We start from the raw sequence: 24,050 nt of genomic DNA on the forward strand, positions 1-24,050 counted from the left end.
CACGATGGACACGATGCACCATGTAAGGCGGCCTTCCCCAATTGGCTTTCTTTCAGGAAAATTTTGAAAAATGGAGTTCAAACATTACAGGGGGTCATCAAATAAAGGTCAAAACATGTGAAATCCTGTTAGTTGCTTCTTACGACAGGGAGGAATACCTCGGGCCTACTCTTACCCCCGGACCCACAGGGTGGAAATCTCTTTATTTGCCTCAATCAAGTTCCATGTTGCTCAATGTTGTTCCAGTACAGTGCATATTAGCAAGTGACACAGATGTTAGGTTGTTCCACGCACTCAGTACACATCTACACCAGCTGGAAGGATCACCCATTTTTGCATGTTGGTCTTGCAGGGGGAGGGGGGGGGGGGGGGGGGGGGGGAAGACACCCACTCTAAGGCAATTATCTCCAAATGGGGTTGGGGCTAGCTCTTCCTTTGCAGGGATATCCAGCAACAGCTTGCTCTTCCATCTGGTGATGTGGTTAGACTTTTATGTTCCCTCCGATGGCTGAATCCTAACGATGAAAATCTTTCTGTGTTTCAATCACCAGATGCAGCTTGATGTTCATGCAGTGTAAAGGCCAAGCATATCCAAAAGCAAAGTCAACTTTTCTTCTACCTCTTCAGATGTCTTTCCTTGGGCAGCAAGTGTTGTATCATCAGCGTAATTGATATGATTAGAATGTTCAGTAATGGACTTATCACTGACCACGAACACTGCCTTAAGGTAAGCTGTTCTTTTGTACAGGTCATCTACTTTTCTTACCCTGGAGAAAGACACACAACCTCTTATTCTACAGGACAGGACAGTGCCTAAGAGGGATGATGCTGGTGTCCACTGGTGAGCTGGTAAATTTTCTTCAGCAACTTTCTATGGCTGATAGTTTTTTCGACAGCTGTTAAGCTGACAAAGGCAACTTCACTTATCTTAGCCTGTTCGAAACCATTCTCAATGTGTTGAAATGTTCAATATCTGACTGCAGCACTGTTTCCCAGGTTGAAAATCAGCTGGCCGAGGAATAAATTTAATTTGTTGATTTGTTTGAAGACAGACATTCGAAGATCTCCAGACAGTGACAACAATGATACTGGAGGAAAGCTCTTAGGGTTGTCTGGCTACTAACTTGCTTTAAAATAATATTGTCCGAGAGACAGTTGATATATGAGGTAAACATTATTTTCGTTTGTAGAGTAACAAGATGCCTTCATGGCATTTCATTTTAATCACAAAGATAAGCTATCAAATAAGAATGTCATCCTAACTCATGATCCCCTAGAAGATCTCTCTTCTTACGGAGCAGCCCTTTTATTGAAGCACAAACTGAATTTCTTGTAACACACATTGCTATTTTTGAGAAGTCTATTAATATTCATTACCTTTTACTGTAATACTACAAATCAAAGAGGACAGAAATCAAATTCTAGATTTAAAGAGTGCTAACTTTTATTTCCTGTTTTTGATCATTCTCAATTAAACTTTATGAAAACGATACATTGCTACGCACCACGTAATACCACAATAAATGTTGTGCCTGTCTGCAACTCAACATCACTATAATATGGTGAGTGACAACCTATCCTTTCAACAATGTTGTTGTTATTCCATCATGGATTTTCCGTTGATTGATTGAAACATATGATTTTCTCACATCACCTCAGTAGGCTAACACTACAGTAGTTTTCCATAGCACACTGCAGCAATAACTCTGTATGCTGTTGTTTATGGTAAAGAACAGTTAACATGAATAATTTATTTGCTTTAAAATAATATTGTCTGAGAGACAATTCCTGCACTAGCCATTGTCCATGCCATGCCATAGTGGTGTAGTTTGCATGCCTCAGTGATATAGATAGCCATACAGTATGCGATTGTACACTGTAGAGTCATCTGTAGAGAGGCCTGACAAATAACTGTTTGCCTCTGTACACACTGTAAACTGTAATTAAACCTTTTCGTACCATTTAGTTTAACAAAATCTGTGTCCCATTGGTTGGAGATAATGTTCACTAAATGGACCAGCGTGATGCACGAAACAACTGCAATACAAGCTGACATGTGCATAGTTACTACATAGCTGTACACATTTGTTTCAAATGATACTGCTCTTTATGAAGAATACTAATTTAATTCTTGTCCCTTAAAAGCAGATAGTTCCTTAAAAGTAGATATTGTCAACAAAAAATTTAATGACAAGAAGAAATGCTGCCCTTGAATTAATTTCTAGTAGGAAAGTACTTACAACTCCAAAAATTTGTAGTACTATATAATGTGGTAGTTTTCAAAGCATTGTGGTAGATGTAAAACCACTTACACCCCCCCCCCCCCCCCCATGCATTCCCATGTCATTTCACTCATGTTGTGTGTTTTATGCAAATTTTTGCACAGCCTTACTGCATTTTTTTTTCAGAACCATAGCCAACCTATTAAAAACACATTTTTTGTATCCTTTGAAGACTTTTTCTTATGATTCAGAAACAGACAAACATTTGATCTAGACGATCAATTTCACCCATTCCCTTTCTGTATTTGATAATGCATTTGGGCTTCATTGTTTTTCTAATCAGGTTGTCGATAGGTTCAACCATCTTGACACTTGTGTGTTTCATTAATGTCATATATACATCACACTTGTATATCTCAGTGTCTACAAATTATTACAACTTCTCCATAAATATTCTTCTTTCTTTAGCCTTTTTTTGGCATTTATTATGCCACTAACATATGTTTCCCTGGTGTAATTTTTAAAAAAGTAAGAGAGAGGAAAACCTCTTGCTAAGAAACAAAGCATATAACTCATTCAATACAAATGGGAGATATGATACTGCGTGAAGAGTTTGACAGAGCACTGAAAGACCTATGTCGAAACAAGGCCCCAGGTCTAGACAATATTCCATTAGAACTACTGACAGCCTTGGGAAAGCCAGTCCTGACAAAACTACCATCTGGTGAGCAAAATGTATGAGACAAGCGAAGTACCCTCAGACTTCAAGAAGAATATAATAATTCCATCCCAAAGAAAGCAGGAGTTGACAGATGTGAAAATTACCAAACTATCAATTTAATAAGCCACGGCTGCAAAATACTAACACAAAATCTTTACAGACGAATGGAAGAACTAGTAGAAGCCGACCTTGGAGAAGATCAGTTTGGATTCCATAGAAATGTTGGCACACCTGAGGCAATACTGACCCTACGACTTATCTTAGAAGAAAGATTAAGAAAGCCAAACCTACGTTTCTAGCATTTGTAGACTTAGATAAAGCTTTTGACAATGTTGACTGGAATACTCTCTTTCACATTCTGAAGGTGGCAGGGGTAAAATACAGGGAGCAAAAGGCTATTTACAATTTGCACAGAAACCAGATGGCAGTTATAAGAGTCGAGGGGCATGAAAGGGGAGCAGCAGTTGGGAAGGGAGTGAGACAGGGTTGTAGCCTATCCCTGATGTTATTCAATCTGTATATTGAGCAAGCAATAAAGGAAACAAAAGAAAAGTTCGGAGTAGGTATTAAAATCTATGGAGAAGAAATAAAAACTTCGAGGTTCGCCAATGACATCGTAATTCTGCCAGAGACAGCATAGGACTTGGAAGAGCAGTTGAACGGAATGGACAGTATCTGGAAAGGAGGATATAAGATGAACATCAACATAAGCAAAACAAGGATAATGGAATGTAGGCGAATTAAATGGAGTGATGCTGAGGGAATTAAATTGGGAAATGAGACAAAGTAGTAAAGCAGTTTTGCTATTTGGGGAACAAAGTAACTGATGATGGTTGAAGTAGAGGGGATATAAAATGTACACTGGCAGTAGCAAGGAAAGCATTTCTGAAGAAGAGAAATTTGTTAACATCAAGTATAGATTTAAGTGTCAGAAAGTCGTTTCTGAAAATATTTGTATGGAGTGCAGCCATGTATGGAAGTGAAACATGGACAATAAATAGTTTGGACAAGAAGAGAATAGAAGCTTTCGAAATGTGGTGCTACAGAAGAATGCTGAAGATTAGATGGGTATATCACATAACTAATGAGGAGGTATTGAATAGAATTGGGGAGGAGTTTGTGGCACAACTTGACTAGAAGAAGTGATCAGTTGGTAGGACATGTTCTGTGGCACCAAGGGATCACCAATTTAGTATTAGAGGGCACCGTGGAGGATAAAAATCACAGAGGGAGACCTAGAGATGAATACACTAAGCAGACTCAGAAGGATGTAGGCTGCAGTAGATACTGGGAGACAAAGCTTGCACAGGATGGAGAAGCATGGGGAGCTGCATCAAACCAGTCTGAGGACTGAAAACCACAACAACAACAACATGATAAATATACTTTATATTTTGCAGTACTGGACTATGGTGGGTTCTTTACTTGCTCCGAGAGGAGACCAAGTGGATAAAGCCACACACAAAATATTAGTTTACATTATTACAACATCGATAAGAAAAACTACTTAACTTTTTACAATTCATTTCCATAGGAATATCATATCATGACTATTTACAACTGTCTCTGAACATTAATGTATCACTTAATACACACACATTTCTAGTCCCTTCACTCCAGCGTACTTTTAACAATAACTTTCACACCGATTTCATCCTAATATTTAGAACACATACTTGGACTACTAGAAAACAATGCTACTGATGTTCACACACTGGCCTGAGTGGTCCATGCCCAGCCATAAGGAGAAGAACCACTGCAGCTTGCTTTGGCACCTTGCTCTTTGGACAACACCACATATCTATGCTGTCATTTACCTTGTGTGTAAATTTCTCATTCCTCATGTTGATGATATGTTATCTTTCGAAACTGATCAGTGTTGTCAGCAGATGCATTATTGTTAAAATATGCTAGGCCTATCTAAAAAGTATCCGACCTTTGGCCACAAAAAAATATTTCCAAACCCTGACAGGATTGGAACCCCAACCCCCTTCTCCAAAGTAGGACCCTTGCGCTTGCACACACTTAGCCCACTGATGCTGGAAACACCTCTGAAAGTCGCCTTTTGGAATGGTGTTCAGTTCCGTTATCATGTTCCATATTATCTCTTTTCTACTCTCAAAATGGGATCCTTTCAGTGGCATCTTCAATTTTGGAAACAACCGGAAGTCACAAGGAGCCATGTCTGGAGAGTAGGGAGGTCGGCGAATGGCTGTAATTCCATGTTTGGCCAACAAATTTTGCGTCAAGTGGGATGAATGTGTGGGGGCATTGTCGTGATGCAACTGCCAGTTTTTTGCTGTCCATGTCTGGTATTTTGTGTCAAACTGCGTCACAGAGTCTCTGGAGAACATCTTGATAGTCACTGTCTGTCCTTCCAGTGCGTATTTCATGATGCACAATTCCATGGACATCAAAGAAGACAGTCAGCATCACCTTGATTTTTCTTAGCACCTGCCACACTTTCTTCAGCCTTGGAGAACTCAGGATGCTTCCATTGTGATGACTGTCTTTTTGTTTCTGGGTCATACCTGCACACCCATGACATCTCCAGTTATCACTGGATCAGTGTTGATGGTGTCCAGAAGGTCCTTTGCAACATCAAAACGGAGGTCTTTTTGTTCCGGCGATAACAACTTGGGCACAAATTTTGCAACTAATCCGTGCATGTTCAAATCATCACGCAAAATTGCATGTGCAGAATCTTTACTCACCCCAACCTCTTGAGCAATCTCCCACATGGTCAAATGACGATCTGCCATCACCAAATTTTGCAGTCTCTCAACAACAGCTGCACTCCGAGCAGTTTGGGAACTGCCAGAACACTGGTCCCTCTCTACCGATGTGCGGCCATTTTTGAATCGGTTGAACCACTTCTTAATTTATGTTACACCCATCGCATCTTCTCCAAACACCTGCTAAATCTTACGAACTGTTTCGCTTTGAGAATCACCAAGCTCCTGACAAAATTTGATGCAGTGTCTTTGCCCTACACGTTCAGTCATCTTGAAAGAATTGGAAATCAGACGAATACATTGTGTAGCACCTCACTCAGCGACTGACAGGTAGCTACTGACGCGCTGGAAGGCAAGGACAAAATTCACGTGTGGTCATAAAGGTCTCCTCCTTTACTGTGTACAGTGGCACCACAGTATCATCTCTATTTTGCGCGTAAAAATCAAAGGTCAAATACTTTTTAGACAGACCTCATAATCTCAAAACTTGTTTCAAACTTTCAAAAGGCATTACTTTCTTAAATATCAGCATTTTTACTACTGGTCTTTTAGACCAACACATTTTGATATTTGGTTTTCTGAGTTGAGCCATCAAAATGCAGAGTGCATAGTAAGTCTCCACTTTGTTAATTTCAACAGATTATCGAGCACTTTCTGTTTTTTCTATTTGTTTTCTATTATCTAACATGCAAAGAGGTTTGTTTCCATAACAAGTATTTTCCAAAATGTGCTATAAAACCTAATAGAAAACAGTTATAGTAACCCTGGGTGTTCAAAAAATGGCTCTGAGCACTATGCGACTTAACATCTGTGGTCATCAGTCGCCTAGAACTTAGAACTAATTAAACCTAACTAACCTAAAGACATCACACACATCCATGCCCTAGGCAGGATTCGAACCTGCGACCGTAGCACTCGCGCGGTTCCGGACTGAGGGCCTAGAACTGCGAGACCACCGCGGCCGGCCCTGGGTGTTCACTTAGATATTTTGAAACATGTGCTTTTATACCACAAGCCTCAAAATTTTTCCAAATGGTTGGTGTGTTCTTGCTTTATATTTGTTATTGAATTTTCCTCTTCACTATTGCCACACTTTCTACTTTGTACAATCACATGGCTATCGCTGGATTGTTCATCACGAAGTATATGTAAATGCTCCTCTATTAATATTATTTAAGGGTTTCATAAATTTTTCTTCAAAGATTAAATAATAAAACAACTAGCAAGCTTGTTCTGTAAACATGTAGATTTCACAAATTTTTATAAATTCTCACAGGGTAGTGGTAAGAATTAAACCACAATTGTAATTGACAAATTGCCTCAAAAGACTCCCGATGTTTATGTTAGGCATGCTATTGTTTCCACAAGCCTGCCTCAAGATATTCATGTTTGGTCCAAACTTGTTACATGAGTCAGACTCATCAAAGTATGTCAAAGGGGTTTATGCAACCTCGTCCTCATGAGCCCTGTGAGAGAGAGACACAGGGAGTTGCTGCCTATTCCTAGATTCATCATTTAAATCTGATTTGTTCAGTTTCTTTGGCATCTCTGTCAAACTCTCCCACATGTCAAACAAACTGGTGGCCATTCATGGTAGAATTTTGCACGGAGTACAGTTTAACAAAAGATAACAACTTCATTTAAAAAGCACGAATGAAGGTTATATGCATGGAAGTGGCATGGAGGAACCAGAAGGTTCCAGATTAGATCATTTAACACTGACATATTTTGAAAGCAAATTTTAAACTGCAAAACACAGGGGCAGATTTGGACACTGATAATGTATGGTTACAAACTGTAGAATGTGACTGAATAAACTGCAAACAGGTAGTAAAGTAAAGAGATAGGTCCTGGATAACTTTAAAGAAACAAAGGTTGCTGTGATTTTCAAAAGGAGAATTATGGAACAATTACCCAAAACAGGTGAAATAAATATGAGGGAAAGTCAAATAAAATTTTGTGATAGCATTAATAAGGCATATTCAACCTTCTGTGCAAACAAATTTTTCCCAGCTACGGATGAGTAGGCAGTTTTTGTTGCGGAAACCTGAATTCTGGTTGTTTGGGTACTACTCCATCTCAAAAATCTCGTAGTTTTTTTTTTTTTTTTTGTGAATGCCTGCCATGCACTGTTTCCTCATCCAAAGAAAGAGGAAGAACTCATCATGTGCAATATTAGGAGAATATGGTACTGCAGCACAGCTTCGCAGGGCATTTTCGTTGGATCATTGCAACTACAAATAATGTGAGTTTTATTCACCAGAAGCATCAACAGTGGTGGTGATTTCTGCTTGACACTGCTTCACCTCAATAAAGCAAAATGCATCTGGTGAAAAAAAAATGCATTTTTTGAAGTTGCAACAACAGGATGAAAATACACTCAAGAAGTGTAAAGCCACTACAGACAATATGGCCACACAAATGAAGAATTTACTACTGTGTCCATTAAGAGGAATGTCATCCTACCACTCATTTCAGTGTGATGATGATGCAGAATATAGAGGCCAGCACGTCAAAGGCAAGGCTGTAACATCCACAATGCCAGGCAGGATCTCAAAAGGAGCTGTCTACACAGGAACACCAGGATGGAGGAAGTCATAGTAGCCCAACAGTGTTCCTGGTGTCCCACTTGTTCGCTTACAGGAGAAGGTGCTGTCATTGGGAAATTATAGCAGGCCCAGCAAGGCAATGGTTGTCCCTCCAGCTCTATACTGTCTTTAACTTATGAATAAACGGCTTCCTTAATAAAGGATGTTTTCTTGATGGGACACCATTCAACTCCTGCCACTGCCACCACAGTCCACATCTCAGTAGGGGAACTGCACTACAATCTGACATACCGTCAGCCTAATCCGCCTGCCACCCTAGGGGTCACAAACTGCCCTGTACAATAGAGTGAAGCAAAAACTTGAGAGCTCAAAGAAACAGCATGTATGACTGTGTCCTGTGCAGAAAGCCCAGTCACATAAGGATTCAGCAAAAACTTTCTCTTGAACAACTTTTCTCAATGCTTCACTTACTGTGTACCACAACCACCTCATTTATTTTAGGCAGTATGATTGTGTGACAGTTTGTCCCTTAAAATCACAATCTGTTGGTATCACACCAGCATCACCTTACCAGATGACCGTGCCTTCGCCTTTTTCAGTGGTGGTGAATCCACAAATTTCCACTGCTTTGGACCTTTACCTCCAGGTCATAATGACACAACCCACCGTCCTTCATGATTAGGAAGTAAAAAAGTTATCTGGCTTGGCCTGACAGCTGTAACATTTCCTCTACTGCTGCAATTCAGCAGCCTTTTTGAGTGGTTGGGGTAGGGGAGGAAACTCATTAGTGATGACAATTGTGTTCAGAATGTCGTGGAAGATAATGAAGACCAGTCCTTGACTGGCTTTTTCTTTCTCCACTACTGCCTGCATTGTGATAAACCATTCTTTAAGTACCAGGGCCTTCATTCCTCTTCCTATTTCCACTTGTTCAGAGAGGTGCTCTGCCACTTCACGATGATGATGATGATTATTATTATTATTATTATTATTATTATTATTATTATTATTATTATTATTATTATTATTAAATTATTATTATTATTTCTTTCTTATCTCAGACGTTATGTCTGGTCAAAAGTAGAAAGTGACACGGACCTTGATCAAGCGTGACTTCCTTTTAACTGTACAGTATATGTTATATTGCATTTAGGAACTTTCGGGTAATTGAACATGTATCAATAATTATTGATTTCTGTAGTTGTATATATAAGTTTAGATGTAGCTGTATTGCATTGATGTACTGGTAGATATTGTGTGGTATGACCCCTGTAGTTGATAGTATAATTGGCATAATGTCAACTTTATCCTGATACCACATATCCTTGACTTCCTCAGCCAGTTGGATGTATTTTTCAATTTTTTCTCCTGTTTTCTTTTGTATATTTGTTGTATTGGGTATGGATATTTCGATTAGTTGTGTTAATTTCTTCTTTTTATTGGTGAGTATGATGTCAGGTTTGTTATGTGGTGTTGTTTTATCTGTTATAATGGTTGTGTTCCAGTATAATTTGTATTCATCATTCTCCAGTACATTTTGTGGTGCATACTTGTATGTGGGAACGTGTTGTTTTATAAGTTTATGTTGTAAGGCAAGCTGTTGATGTATTATTTTTGCTACATTGTCATGTCTTCTGGGGTATTCTGTATTTGCTAGTATTGTACATCTGCTTGTGATGTGATCTACTGTTTCTATGTGTTGTTTGCAAAGTCTGCATTTATCTGTTGCAGTTTTGGGATCTTTAATAATATGCTTGCTGTAATATCTGGTGTTTATTGTTTGATCCTGTATTGCAGTCATGAATCCTTCCGCCTCACTGTATATATTGCCTTTTCTTAGCCATGGGTTGGAAGTGTGTTGATCGATGTGTGGCTGTGTTAGATGATACGTGTGCTTGCCATGTAGTGTTTTCTTTTTCCAATTTACTTTCTTCGTATCTGTTGATGTTATGTGATCTAAAGGGTTGTAGAAGTAGTTATGAAACTGCAGTGGTGTAGCCGATGTATTTATATGAGTGATTGCTTTTGTGTATTTTGCTAGTTTCTGCTCATTCTAGAAAGAATTTTCTTAAATTGTCTACCTGTCCATAATGTAGGTTTTTTATGTCGATAAATCCCCTTCCTCCTTCCTTTCTGCTTAATGTGAATCTTTCTGTTGCTGAAGGTATGTGATGTATTCTATATTTGTGGTATTGTGATCATGTAAGTGTACTGAGTGCTTCTAGGTCTGTGTTACTCCATTTCACTACTCCAAATGAGAAGGTCAATATTGGTATAGCTTAAGTATTTATAGCTTTTGTCTTGTTTCTTGCAGTCAATTCTGTTTTCAGTATTTTTGTTAGTCTTTGTCTATATTTTTCTTTTATTTCTTCTTTAATATTTGTATTATCTATTCCTATTTTTTGTCTGTATCCTAGATATTTATAGGCATCTGTTTTTTCCATCGCTTCTATGCAGTCGCTGTGGTTATCCAATATGTAATCTTCTTGTTTAATGTGTTCTCCCTTGACTATGCTATTTTTCTTACATTTGTCTGTTCCGAAAGCCATATTTATATCATTGCTGAATACTTCAGTTATCTTTAGTAATTGGTTGAGTTGTTGATTTGTTGCTGCCAGTAGTTTTAGATCATCCATGTATAGCAAATGTGTGATTTTGTGTGGGTATGTTCCAGTAATATTGTAGCCATAATTTGTATTATTTTGCATGTTGGATAGTGGGTTCAGAGCAAGGCAGAACCAGAAAGGACTTAATGAGTCTCCTTGGTATATTCCACGCTTAATCTGTATTGGCTGTGAAGTGATATTATTTGAATTTGTTTGGATATTAAGTGTGGTTTTCCAATTTTTCATTACTATGTTTAGGAACTGTATCAATTTAGGATCTACTTTGTATATTTCCAATATTTGTAGTAACCATGAGTGGGGTACACTATCAAAAGCTTTTCGGTATTCAATGTATGCGTAGTGTAGCGACCTTTGTTTAGTTTTAGCTTGATATATTACCTCTGCATCTATTATCAGTTGCTCTTTACATCCTCGTGCTCCTTTGCAACAGCCTTTTTGTTCTTCATTTATAATTTTGTTCTGTGTTATATGTGTCATTAATTTCTGTGTAATGACTGAAGTTAATATTTTGTATATTGTTGGTAGGCATGTTATGAGGCGGTATTTAGCTGGGTTTGCTGTGTCTGCTTGATCTTTAGGTTTCAGATAAGTTATTCCATGTGTGAGTGTATCAGGGAATGTGTATGGGTCTGCAATGTAACTGTTAAATAATTTAGTTAGACGTGAATGTGTTGAGGTGAACGTCTTTAGCCAGAAATTTGCTATTTTATCTTTTCCAGGGGCTTTCCAATTGTGAGTAGTATTAATTGTTTTGGTGACTCCATGTTACAAAATTATCACTTCAGGCATTTGTGGTATCATCTTGTATGTGTGTTTCTGCTTCTATCCACCGTGCATGCCTGTTATGTTGTACCGGGTTTGACCATATGTTGCTCCAGAAGTGTTCCATGTCTGTTATGTTTGGTGGATTGTCTATTTTAATGTGTGTGTTATCTATTGTTTGGTAAAATTTCTTTTGGTTTGTGTTGAATGTTTGGTTTTGTTTCCTTCTATTTTCACTTTTTTTGTATCTTATAAGTGGTTTGGCCAATGCTTGTAATTTCTGCTTCTTTTCATCTAATTGCTCTATCGCTTCTTGTTGTGAGATTCTACCTAGCCTTTTTCGTTTTTTTTTTCTGACATTTGATGTCTTATAAGTTGTGTTAGCTGTCCAATGTCTTTATCAGTTTTTCTATTCTGACCTGTAGCCTGTGTTGCCGTGCCAGTTTTGTGGGTTTCTTCTGTGTGTTGGTTGCTTCTAATCTCTGCCGAGTGTGTATATTTAGTGTAGTGAGTGCTTCTATGTAAACCAGTAGTTGTAACTCTTCCAAAGTTGTGTTTTCATTTATTTTGTTGTGTATGATTATGTTGATAGTTTTTATTGTTGTTTCGACTTGTGGGTTATTTGGCGGTCTACGCAAGAATGGTCTAATGTATATATTTGTGTCTTTGTATTCTATTTATGTCGCTGAAATTTTTCTTCTATATCTAACATGTGTGTCACTTTGTGTTCTATTTGTACTTGTTCTGGTGGCAGTCTTAAGATTTTGTTTTCCTCTGATTGTTTAATTGATGCGTGTTGCTCTTTGTTTATTTGCTCTGGGATGTGCGAGTCTTCTTCTTCTGACTGCACATTATTTTGTTCAAGTATTTGTTGTACTTGTTGTTTGATGTTTTCTAATTCTGACTGGGGTATCCTGTTATTTTTTATTATTACACGCATCTTATCAGCTAGGCGTTGTTCTGTTAAAAATTTTAATTCTGGGTATCTGGTAATAAATGTTGTGTATACTTGTGATCTGTATCCAGTTGTGTTGGTTCCTAGGTTTGTTGCTTGGTAATAACAGAACATGAGGTGTCAATTAACTTCATCTGACCATCTCATCCTCTGTCTTTGTTTTCCTTCTAGGGTGGTTGCAGGAAGCATATCCTGCAAAACACCTCTATTTGGATTTAAATCATTTTCCAGTTGGTTAGCAGTGTCGTTACCATTGTGGGCGGGCATAGGGTTCAAGTGTGTGTGTGTGTGTGTTTGAGGTTTACGGGCGCTAAACAGCGTGGTCATCAGCGCCCAAGCGCATAGAAACAGGAACACAGGCGGTGAAGGGACGAAGACGGACGCCGAACAAGGAGAACGGCTAAAAGACACAGGCCTGACGCAGTTCCAAATGCGCACATACAGAGGCAAAACAAGAGGAGAAGAAACACACTAAAAAAGGAAAGGAAACACAAGGAAAAGAGAACAGATACCGAAGTGAAACAAGGAGGTAATCGTGACTGGCGGACCTCTTACCTAAAAACTGGGTGAGCCAGTCACCCAGCAGCACATTAAAACCTTCTCCCTAAAATCCGAGGCAACAGATTGGACAGGACACAAAACCGTAAAACCTTAACCACAGTCGCTGCGTCGTCTTGCAAAATAGAGGGCAAATCCGGTGGCAAGGAAACCACCGCCCTCTGGTCAGAGAATAAAAGACAGTCAAGTAAAATGTGGCGGACAGTAATCTGGACGCCACAAGCACTGCAGATTGGGGGGTCCTCCCGCCGGAGTAAAAAACCATGCGTGAAGGGACTGTGTCCAATGCGGAGGCGAGTGAGGAGAACCTCATCCCGCCTGTATGACTGGTAGGACGTACGCCATGGTCGCGTAGTGGCCTTTACCAGACGCAGCTTATTGTCAGAAACTGCCAACCACTCCTCTTCCCATTGATGCATAACACGAAAACGCAAAAGGGAGGTTACAGCATGGAGGGGGACGGCACAGTCAACAACGTGAGGGAGGGAACATGCATCTTTGGCAGCCACATCCGCCAGTTCGTTTCCCCTAATACCCACGTGCCCCGGCACCCAGCAGAAAGAAACCTCCTTCCCCTGCCGTTGCAGGTGGAGTAGGGCATCACGGATGTTCTGGACGACCGTATCCGCTGGGTACAAGTGTTGAATGGTCTGAAGGGCACTCAGGGAGTCAGAACAGATGAGGAACTTAATACTGGGAACACATCTCATCTGCTCCAATGCCCGCAATATTGCAAACAATTCGGCATCGAGGATGGTAAACACCGCAGGAAGCCGTAACTTGACGACTCGATCAGGGAAAACAACAGCACAACCAACAGTGTCCCCCTGTTTAGAGCCATCTGTGAATACAGGTACATGGTCCGGATGCTGGTTCAAAATATCGTAAAATAAGGAGGTAAAAACAAACGCCGGAGTGCAGTTCCTCCGGTTCTCCGACAAGTCTAAAAGGATGCTGGGCCTCTGGAGCAACCAGGGAGGCAGGCGAGTAAAACCTTGTCGTTGGGGGGCCACACGCTCCACACCAAGGGACTCAAGCAAATGCTTGGCACGAATCCCAAATGGTTTTGTTGCCCTGGGACGACTGGAAAAGAGACGTTCCATAGGCGGTCGGGCAACGGTAGGGTACGCAGGGGAGGTAGGACAGGCAAGGAAATAACACACCCGTCGCACCATGAGGAGTTTCCGCCGGATGGCGAGCGGCGGTTCCCCTGCCTCAGCACACAGGCTGGGGATGGGACTGGTACGGAAGGCACCAGTGGCCAGCCTGATACCCTCATGGTGTACTGCGTCAAGGATCTTCAGATACGAAGGCCTTGCTGACCCATACACGGTGCAAGCATAGTCAAGACGCGATCGGACGAAAGCCCTATAAAACTGCAGCAGACGCGCCCGATCTGCTCCCCAGGACCGATGGCTCAGACACTTCAAAATATTCAGTGCCTTCAGGGCCCGCACCTTGAGGTCTTTAAGGTGAGGCAACCACGACAACTTGGAATCAAAAGTGAGGCCCAGGAACCTCACAGTGTCTCTAAAAGGAAGAACGGTGTCCCTCAGACGCAATTCAGGGGAGGTAAAAAGACGCCGAGAACGATTAAAATGAACACACACAGATTTCTCTGCAGAAAAGGTAAAACCCGTCTTTGCAGTCCATGCCTCTAAGCGCTTTATCGTAAGCTGTAACTGCCGACTAGCACTGACAAGACTGGAGGAAGAACAGAAAACAGCAAAATCGTCCACAAACAAGGAGCATTGGGCAGGACTCCGGATAGTGGACGTGATACTGTTAATAGCAACGGCAAAGAGGGTGACACTTAAAACGCTGCCCTGAGGAACACCATTCTCCTGCACGTACAAATCCAATAGCACATTACCAACCCGATACCGAAAGAGGCGGTGAGAAAGAAAGGACCGAATGAAGATGGGGAGACGGCCACGAAAGCCCCACTCATGGAGTTGATTGAGGATAAGGCGGCGCCAAGTAGTGTCATACGCCTTATTAATGTCAAAGAAGACCCCTAGACAATGCTGGTTACGTAGAAAGGCCTGCTGGATGGCGGCCTCAAGCAGGGTCAAGTTGTCTATAGTGGAACGACATCTCCGAAAGCCACACTGAGAGGGGCTAAGGAGCTGCCTGGTCTCGAGCAGCCAAACCAGGCGGCGGTTGACCATGCGTTCCAACGTCTTCCCAACACAGCTCGTCAAGGCAATACTCCGATAACTACTGGGATGCGTTCGGTCCTTCCCTGGTTTGAGGGGGGGAATCAAAATTGCCTCCCTCCACGAGTCAGGGTACGTGCCGGATAACCATATCATATTGAAACAGTTCAGGAGAACTTCCTTGGATGGCAGCGACAGGTGCCGCAGCATGCTGTACCGGATTTGATCATGACCAGGCGCAGTATCATGAGCCACAGACAGCGCAGAATCCAGTTCCCACATTGTGAAGGGGCAGATATAGGGTTCAGAATTTAGAGACCGGAAGTCCAAGTGACCCCTTTCGACGGCAGTGCGGTAGCGGCAGAAATCTGGATCACAGTTAATAGTGGCGGTAGATTCCGCAAAATGCATGGCCAGTGTCTGGGTAATGTCTCTCGCCGCTGTGAGGAGACATCCCTGATGCAGCAATGCCGTGACAGGTAGCTGGCTGAGTTTCCCGGAAATCCTCCTGATGGCTTCCCATACTTTCGTAGAACTAGTGGAGCGAGAGATGGAATTCAAGAACGATTGCCATGACCGTCGTTTGCTCTCTTTAATCACTCACCGCGCTCTGGCCCTTGCCACCCGAAAGGCCGCAAGATTGTCAGCTGAGGGACGGCACTTGAAGCGGCGCAGTGCTGCACGGCGGGCGCGGATGGCTGAGTGGCACTCAGTGGTCCACCAAGGGACAGGACGCCTCTTGGGATGACCGGATGATCGTGGGATTGACAATTCAGCAGCATGAGAGATCACGGCTGCAACATGGTCTACCCATTCGTGGACGCTGGCACGGTGTTCCAAAACAGCCAGTTGGCTGAAAAGTGTCCAGTCAGCTCTGCAAAGGTGCCACCGGGGCGGCACTGGTAATGCCACAGCCTCATCCAGGAGGCGAATCCAGAGGGGGAAGTGGTCACTAGAATGGAGGTCAGCTGCAGCCTCCCACAGAGCAGAATCCGCGAGTGCTGGAGAGCAAAAGGAAAGGTCAATAGCCGATGACGATCCGGAAGCAGTACAGAAATGAGTGGGAGCACCAGAGTTGAGGAGGCACAGTTCTTCAGACATCATGACGCTTTCCAGAATGCGACCCCTGGAACAAGTAGTCGGAGAGCCCCATAAGACATTATGAGCGTTGAAGTCCCCCAGAAGAAGAAATGGGCGAGGGAGTTGGCTAATAAGGTCCGTGAGAGCCTCAGAGTCTATCGCATCCGGAGGTGGTAAATAAACAGAACAGACTGTGAGCCTCCGACCCACAAGAATGTCAACTGCAACTGCTTGCAAGTCGGTGACGAGAGGGAGCTCAGATGAGGGGTGCACATCACGGACAAAAACCGCAACACCACCCTTTGCCCTTTGCCCCGTCAGATCATCTTTTCGATACGCGGTATAGCCGCATAAAGAAGGAGAATCAGTGGCCCGAAAATGTGTCTCTTGGATACATAAGCACAAGGGGCACTCTCGTATAAGGAGTTGTAATTCGGCCACATGCTTCCTGAAACCATTCAGGTTCCACTGTAATATGGGAGCCAGTGATCAGGGTGGCTGAACTTTCACCCTGCCTCTGTGCTTTGGAGGAGAGACCGTACTGGCCGGAGATTTATTCCTGGGGCGAGAAGATCGCCCCCGGTCGACATCAATGTCCATAAGATCCGATGACGACCCACGGGAGATGTCAGACAGTACGATGGCATCATCATCGGACCGACGCTGACTAGTCTCCTCAGGTGACAGAACCTTCATCTTCTGAGGCTTTGTCTTGGGGGGCTTGGAATGCAGAGCCTTGTCAACAGTTGGAGGTTGACTCGCCTGGGCAGTAGGCGCCATATGGGGGGACGCTGGAAGTACCTCAATGTCAGCAACCACGGACTTGTCCGATGTAGCGGGGAGAGCCGCAGATTGCAAAACAACCGCAGCAGCACAAGTGCACTGGCAAGCGCAGGTTTTAGTGCTAACACTAGCAACCTCCGTTTGTGTAGCAACAGTGGCCAGTTGTACCGGTTTTTTGAGAGCGGAAGCGAAAGATGTTGAAAACACAGGAGGTTGCATGGCCTTAAAGATCTTCTTGGCCTCACCATAGGGGATGCGCTTAGATGTTTTAATCTCCTGTACCTTCCGCTCTTCGAGATAGATGGGGCAGATCCGGCTCCAGACAGGGTGACTCCCAGAGCAATTCACGCACTTCACAGGCGATGAACAATCGGCTCCGTCATGGGCAGGCTGACCACATTTACCACATGTGGCTATCCCATTGCACCCCAACGTAGTATGCCCAAAGCGCTGACATTTAAAACAGCGCATTGGGTTGGGGAAATATGGCCGTACGGACAAACGTAAGAACCCCGCTTTAACATGCTCCGGGAGTCTCGGGGAACTGAATGTGAGAATAAACGAGTCAGATTTGACGAGGTCCCCATTGACTCGTTTCATAATGTGCTGCACGTCAACAATTCCTTCGTCAGCCCACTCAGATTTTAGCACGTCTATGGGGATATCCACCAAGTCCCTGCACGTCACAACACCCTTACTATAGTTCAAAGTGGAGTGGAGCTCGGTCTCGACAGCGTACTCTCCTAGACAATTTGCTTTCCGAAGGGCAGCGACTTGACGGGAACTACAAGTTTCAACTAACAGAGTCCCATTGCGCAGTCGCTTTACAGATTTCAGTGTTCCTGCAATTCCCTCAAGACCCTTGTGGATGTAGAAGGGAGAAACCCTCTCAAAGCTACCCTCCTTCCTTTTAATAATCAAAAACACATTCTGATTATCAGCATGTGCTCCGTTACTACATTCTGTTAAACCTCTAGCAACACCAGGCGCTGATGGACTCGCAGCGCGTAGCCGCTTTTTCGATTGGGTGTGCTTTCCTACCAGCGGCCCACCCAAGCCACTGGTAGGGGGAAATGTAGAGGTCGAAGGGTCCATTGTGGTCCCACGAACAGCTAGGGAACTAAAAGTCTGCTCAGACAGAGCCCCGCGTGCCTGAGTAAGCCTTATACAACTGGGGTGCGGCAGGTGCCCCAGAGGTTGCCCGCTTGCGACTGTTCCACCCCAACAGCCATGCATCTTCTAGGCGCGGAGCACACCGAAAGATTGAGGGGTTTTTATAGAGGTTGGCCTTCCTCGCAATCCAGGCGGTCAAGCCAAGATTACCATTCCCCGCAGCACACAACATTTCACCGCCGCGCCGTACGGTGGTCGCTGAAGCATGTCCGGGGGTTACGGTGACAGGACACTGGCGGCGCAGACCAGTCCCCAGCTCAGGACCCCGGGGTCGCCAAGCCCGTACTCAGCAAGTGAATGCTGAGCCCCTGGGGGCGGCATAGGGTTCAAGCGTCGTCCCCGACCATTACGGCGCTTGTCCGAGGATTCTTTAGTTGTGTCCTGAACCAACTAACCACATTAAAAGGGGAGTTAGCCCTATTGGTGGTTTGTTCTTTTCGTCGCTTTTTACGACTGGCAGAACATACCAGAGGCCTATTCTATTCCCGGGCCTCCACGGGGTGCTGCTTTATCTGTTATAATGGTTCTGTTCCAGTATAATTTGTATTCATCATTCTCCAGTACATTTTTGGTGCATACTTGTATGTGAGAAAGTGTTTTATTAGTTTATGTTGTATGGCAAGTTGTTGACGAATTATTTTTGCTATATTGTCATGTGTTCTGGTGTTTATCTGTTGTGGTATTGGGTCATCATCATCATCATCATCATCATCATCATCATCATCATCATCATCATCATCATCATCATCATCATCATCATTATTATTTTTTGCACCTTTCAGGCTAGTTTAGCCACAACAGAAATGTCCATAGCACCTAACCACTGTGCCATACAATGGTGCATCACTGACACACACATCCATCACCTCAGAAAGGATTGTCCCAGTGTTATTCCAGTCAAGTGCAGGGGAAAAAAATTCTACACTAAACTGTATCAGTGAAATGCGCCACATTTTTTTGGTTCCTCGAGCAACATGGTACTGTGGCACAAGGACTTCAGTATTTACCAAAACTGTGAACAAGTAACTGCCAACAAAAATTCAATTATGTTACCTTTCTTCTAAGGTCACAAAACTTTGCAACTATCTCTCACACAACAGAAAAGGAATGAATAACTTTGAGAGGTGAAATAGTGACTGCAGCAGAGGCTCAAATAGGCAAAAAGACAAAGTGCAGTAACAGTCCCTGGAAAATGCACGAGATCTTTTATGTAATTAACAAAAGGAAAAAGACCGTACACAAAACAAGCGTGAAGGACTGTAGGCACCTAGAAAATTAGACTGGTAAAGTACAAAATGGCAAAGGAGAAATGGCTAGACAAGAAAAGGAAAGCTATGGAAGCATGCTTCGTTATGGGCAAAAGATGTCATCTGTCGGAAAAGTTAAGAAACCTTCGGACAAAAAGAAACAGCTTTATGAATAGTGAGAGCTCAAATGGCAAGGCAGTACTAAGCAAAGAAGGGAAGGCTGAAAGGCAGAGGAAATATATAAGAGAGCTATAAAAAGAAAAACTTAAGGGCAATATTACGTAAAGGGAGGCAAAACTAGATTTATTTATTTATTCATTCCATGTGATCTGATGGTACACAGTGTGTTGTAGATGTCATATGAAATGAGAGATAAAACTGTGAGAAGAATTTGACAGAGCATTGAAAGATTTAAGTCAAAGAAAGCCCCTGAAGTAGTCTTAGAGCTTGGAAGTACCAGCCTTGACAAAACTATGACCTGATATACAAGACATTCTAAATACCTACTGTCAGACTTCAAGAGGACTAGCAATACCAATAACAAAGAAGGTATGTGCTGACAGTTATGAATATTATGTAATTATTAGTTTAGTAAGCTATAACTACAAGATACTAACATGAATTATTTATATAATAATTGAGAAAATTTCTGTGGTATGTCAATATCTGGAACAACCAGTCTGGGTCCCAGAGCAATGTGTAACATGCAAGGCAATGCTGACCCCACTAGTTACCTCAGAGGATAGACTGGAAAAAAGGCGGACCAACAGTTACCGCATTTGTAGCTTCAGACAAACGTTTTGACAGCGTTGACTGGAATACACACAAATTCTGAAGCTATAGCGGGTAAAATACAGAAGAAAAATGTTATCTACCACTTATAGCGAAATAAAGCTGTAATTATAAGAGTCAGAGGGCACGAAAGGATTAGGAAGAGCTGAGAAGAGAGTGAGAAAGGGTTGTAGCCTCTCAGACATTTAACCCGTGCAAGTGCTGAAGGAAACTGAGAAGAAATTAGGAAAGAGAATTTTAGTTTAAGGAGAAGTAGTAAAAATTGAGGTTTGACAATAATCTTAGTACTATCAGAGGTGAGTTGGAATTTCAGTGTGGTTTCAAGTAATCTGAAAGCTTTCAGATTTTCACAATACCACATTTGGATGAAACTGATGTATTTCTAGGCCCATTTCTGTCTGTTGGGACTGGGAATATTCAAATATCTACAAATGTCTCAAATCAGGTTTTCTGCCTATCCAGACCTCTTCACCTCTTTAGTGGGAGACCAAGGTTTTTTTTATTAATATAGTGCCACTAAACCTGCTTTTTGCCAGAATCACAAAGGCTTATACAGTAAGCACTCCGACTATTGAACTCTAATCTTATTTCCTTCTTTCTTTAATTTTCAGTTACTCTGATTGTTCCTTTTGGCAACACCACTTTGTTCCAACACATGTTTAACTTTTCTCATGAGGGATCCTTCCCACCATTAAAAAATTTCTTGGAGCATCATTGACACACCTATGTGTGGAATACACATTCCCCCACCCCATTTTTCTTTCAACAGTTTCTCAAATCTGATTAGTAATATGTCTGACTTATTTCAGGTGATATTGAATGTTTCCCTTAATCATCAATTAAGGCAAGGAAATACTTAACACCACCGAAATGGTTTAAACAGGTCCACACAAATACTAGGTCAATATTTTTTATCTGTGTAGTAGCAATTCCATAGCCCCCCCTCTCCCCCCCCCCCCTGTTCAAGTGCCCTAATGAAGTATTTCCTTGCTCTAATTGATGATATTTCAAGCAAAGTGTTCATTATATAAGTAAAATTCAAGGGCTATTAATAATGATAAGCAGAAATGGAAATTAGGGGAACAAATGTACATTGTACACAATAAATAAAAACATGTCTTGTCACAAATATGTCTTCTGAAATAGTGTGGCCAATTTAGCTGGCAACTTATTGCTACTCTGCTGAATCAGCTCATACATCTCATTTATTAAAGATGGAGTCTTAACTAGATTTTTCAGCATATTCTAAGTCTGATATGCCACTAAAGCAAATAAACAGAATGGCAATTTTTATTATTTTTTTATATGACAGTAGATTGGTACTTAACTGTGATGTATTCTCTAAGAGTCATCAGACACATTTATCTGGTGTTTCCAGAAGATACTTGCAATATCATTTTTGTAACATGTACGTAGAGTCTGTCCACACTAAATCTGCTTACCACATGTTTCTTACAATGAATGTCCAGTGTCAATGGAAAATGTGCAACTCTTTCCGGTTACACACTAAAAGTTTAGGGTGGAAATTGTGTGCCTACTGAATAGCATGTTCGCAAATTGGTCTAATACATTATTGGGTTTAATACATTTTCCCTGGCACTTAACAATTTTTCATCACATCTTCCCTGCCTGTGGTGAACTATCTCACAAGCCTGCCCACCCTGTGCTGTCTGCCACCACCATGCAGCAATGCTATTCAATCACTGATAGCATATCACCTGCATTAGGCCTAGAGGTCTAGTGACAAAACGTGCATGAAAACAAACGAATCACAATATCAAATTCTAGTCAGACCACATAGCATTTTCCGTCTGCCTTTTACTTAGACTTCACCTCTCAATTACATGAAGATTTACCATAATGACACAAGGTTCGGATTCCAAATTAAACTTTAGGCTCCTCATTGAGGCAGGATTACTAACGTAGGTTAGAAACTCTCCAGTCAGAACATGGGATCAAACTGAAAAACTTGCACCAGGTATTTCTGCCATACAGATTAACAACAACAAAATTGAAAACTATATTTCTGATCTTAAGAATTCAGTTTATGAGATAAGTAAGGACAATAATCCACTCAAACTAGCATTAACTGAGTTATATGTGTTAAATGTTTGTTGTAAAATTTGTCATATCTACAAACAAGTTGTTGTGTACATCAGAAAATAAAAATACTTACCGCACTGAGTTATGCTGGTGAAAGCCGGGCGAAAGGATCGACGAGACTTATGATAGCCGCCACTGAAGAAATCACACCAAGTACACCAACTGTACCAGGATTTAATCTGATATAGCCCAGAGCAGACATTGGAATAAAGAAGTCACAACCATTTTTCACTGTGTCAATAACAACATCCTTGTGTTCTTGCACAAACTTAATTAAAGAGAGTTTATCTGTTGCAGGCTTTCTGTAGTAATCAGGGCTACCCATGCGTTTAAGTCCTATACAGTTATGAGTCTCATATTTCACAATCTGCAGTATCTCATAAACATCCCGCACTAAATTCATGACAATAGAGTACAGCCAATACTTATTTGCAACTTGATTCCATTTGGCACTGTTGATATTTAACATGCCTGTTCTGCCAAACCAAAGAATATGGTCAGCCAACAAGTACAAGGCATTAGCAATTCTGGACAGTGTACAAGTTATCCTCAGGGTCAAATCAGGATATTGCACAGATGACAAAGCCCCGTAAAGCACATCCAAACACCTGCCCAAACGCAACACTGCAAAGTAAAAAATAAACAAAATCAAGAACAATCGTATAAATTTAAAGCCTCGGTGACTGTTCATGTTTATTACAAAATGGAAAATATTTTAGTTTCCAAAAGTCTAGATTCTCGGGGAGGGAGGGGGCAAAAGGGAAAGAGGAAAACAAAAAATAGTAATTTAAGACTTTTATCCTGTCTGTGTACAGTTACATGCCAGAATTTAATATTAAATTTAAAATTGATGTTATAAAATGACATGCAATTAATATCACATATTGTTTTAAACTAATATAGAAAATTCTGCTACTATTGCCAGCAATAATGTTGATAGTGAGAGACTTCTTTAGCTTTATGGGACTGACATAGTAGCATGTAGTTAGAGGTACATTTCTTACATGTTGCAAGGATATTTATTCCTCAATTCCCTGGACTACAAAATTATATTCCCATCACCGTGGTAAAATAAAGAACAAGTCATGTTCTGGTCATATTATCTGATAGGTGTACAGTAGAGAGTCGATTACCCAAAGTAATTGGGGGACATGGGTGTTCGGAAAACTGGTTTGTTCGGATAATCAAACTGTACATATTTATTTGCCAAAACGAAGTACTGTACAGTAAATTTATTCATAGAAACAGGCATCTCTTAGTATTACAAAGTAACATACAAAGGCAACTTCAGTAGGAATATATAGTATGTGGCACAGTTTATTAAACAAAAATATATATACATATTACATATGCATTTTGCATTAACAATACACACAGTATACAAAATTAAAATTAGATAAAGTGGTTGCAGATTCACCTTCTTCTAACCTTTTAATAATCTCGTACTTGTCCCCCATAGAAAGGACAACATGTTTACGTTTCAGCATTTTGTATCGTCAAGTTCACTTCTTCAAGCAGCAGCACCCAAGTGGTCGTTAGGTTGACCGATGTTTGAATAATCGACGCTCTACTGTATTTGCAAAT

The 24,050-nt window shown here is 41.5% G+C and overlaps 1 protein-coding gene across 3 annotated transcripts in view; it reads right to left on the bottom strand.

The window, feature by feature from the left end:
- LOC126273452 (peroxisomal membrane protein 11B) overlaps nt 1-24,050 on the bottom strand; it is a 110,479-nt gene that overhangs the window by 62,517 nt on the left and 23,912 nt on the right. For all 3 annotated transcript variants that reach the window (XR_007549324.1, XR_007549323.1, XM_049977007.1), the window contains exon 3: nt 22,540-23,090. Coding sequence is in view for 1 of the 3 variants with exons in the window: in XM_049977007.1 (XP_049832964.1) it covers nt 22,549-23,090 (542 nt within the window). In the remaining 2 variants the exon portion in view is untranslated. The remainder of the gene's footprint in view (nt 1-22,539; nt 23,091-24,050) is intronic.

Source organism: Schistocerca gregaria, chromosome 5 (genome assembly GCF_023897955.1).
Source record: "Schistocerca gregaria isolate iqSchGreg1 chromosome 5, iqSchGreg1.2, whole genome shotgun sequence".
Lineage (NCBI taxonomy): Eukaryota > Metazoa > Arthropoda > Insecta > Orthoptera > Acrididae > Schistocerca > Schistocerca gregaria.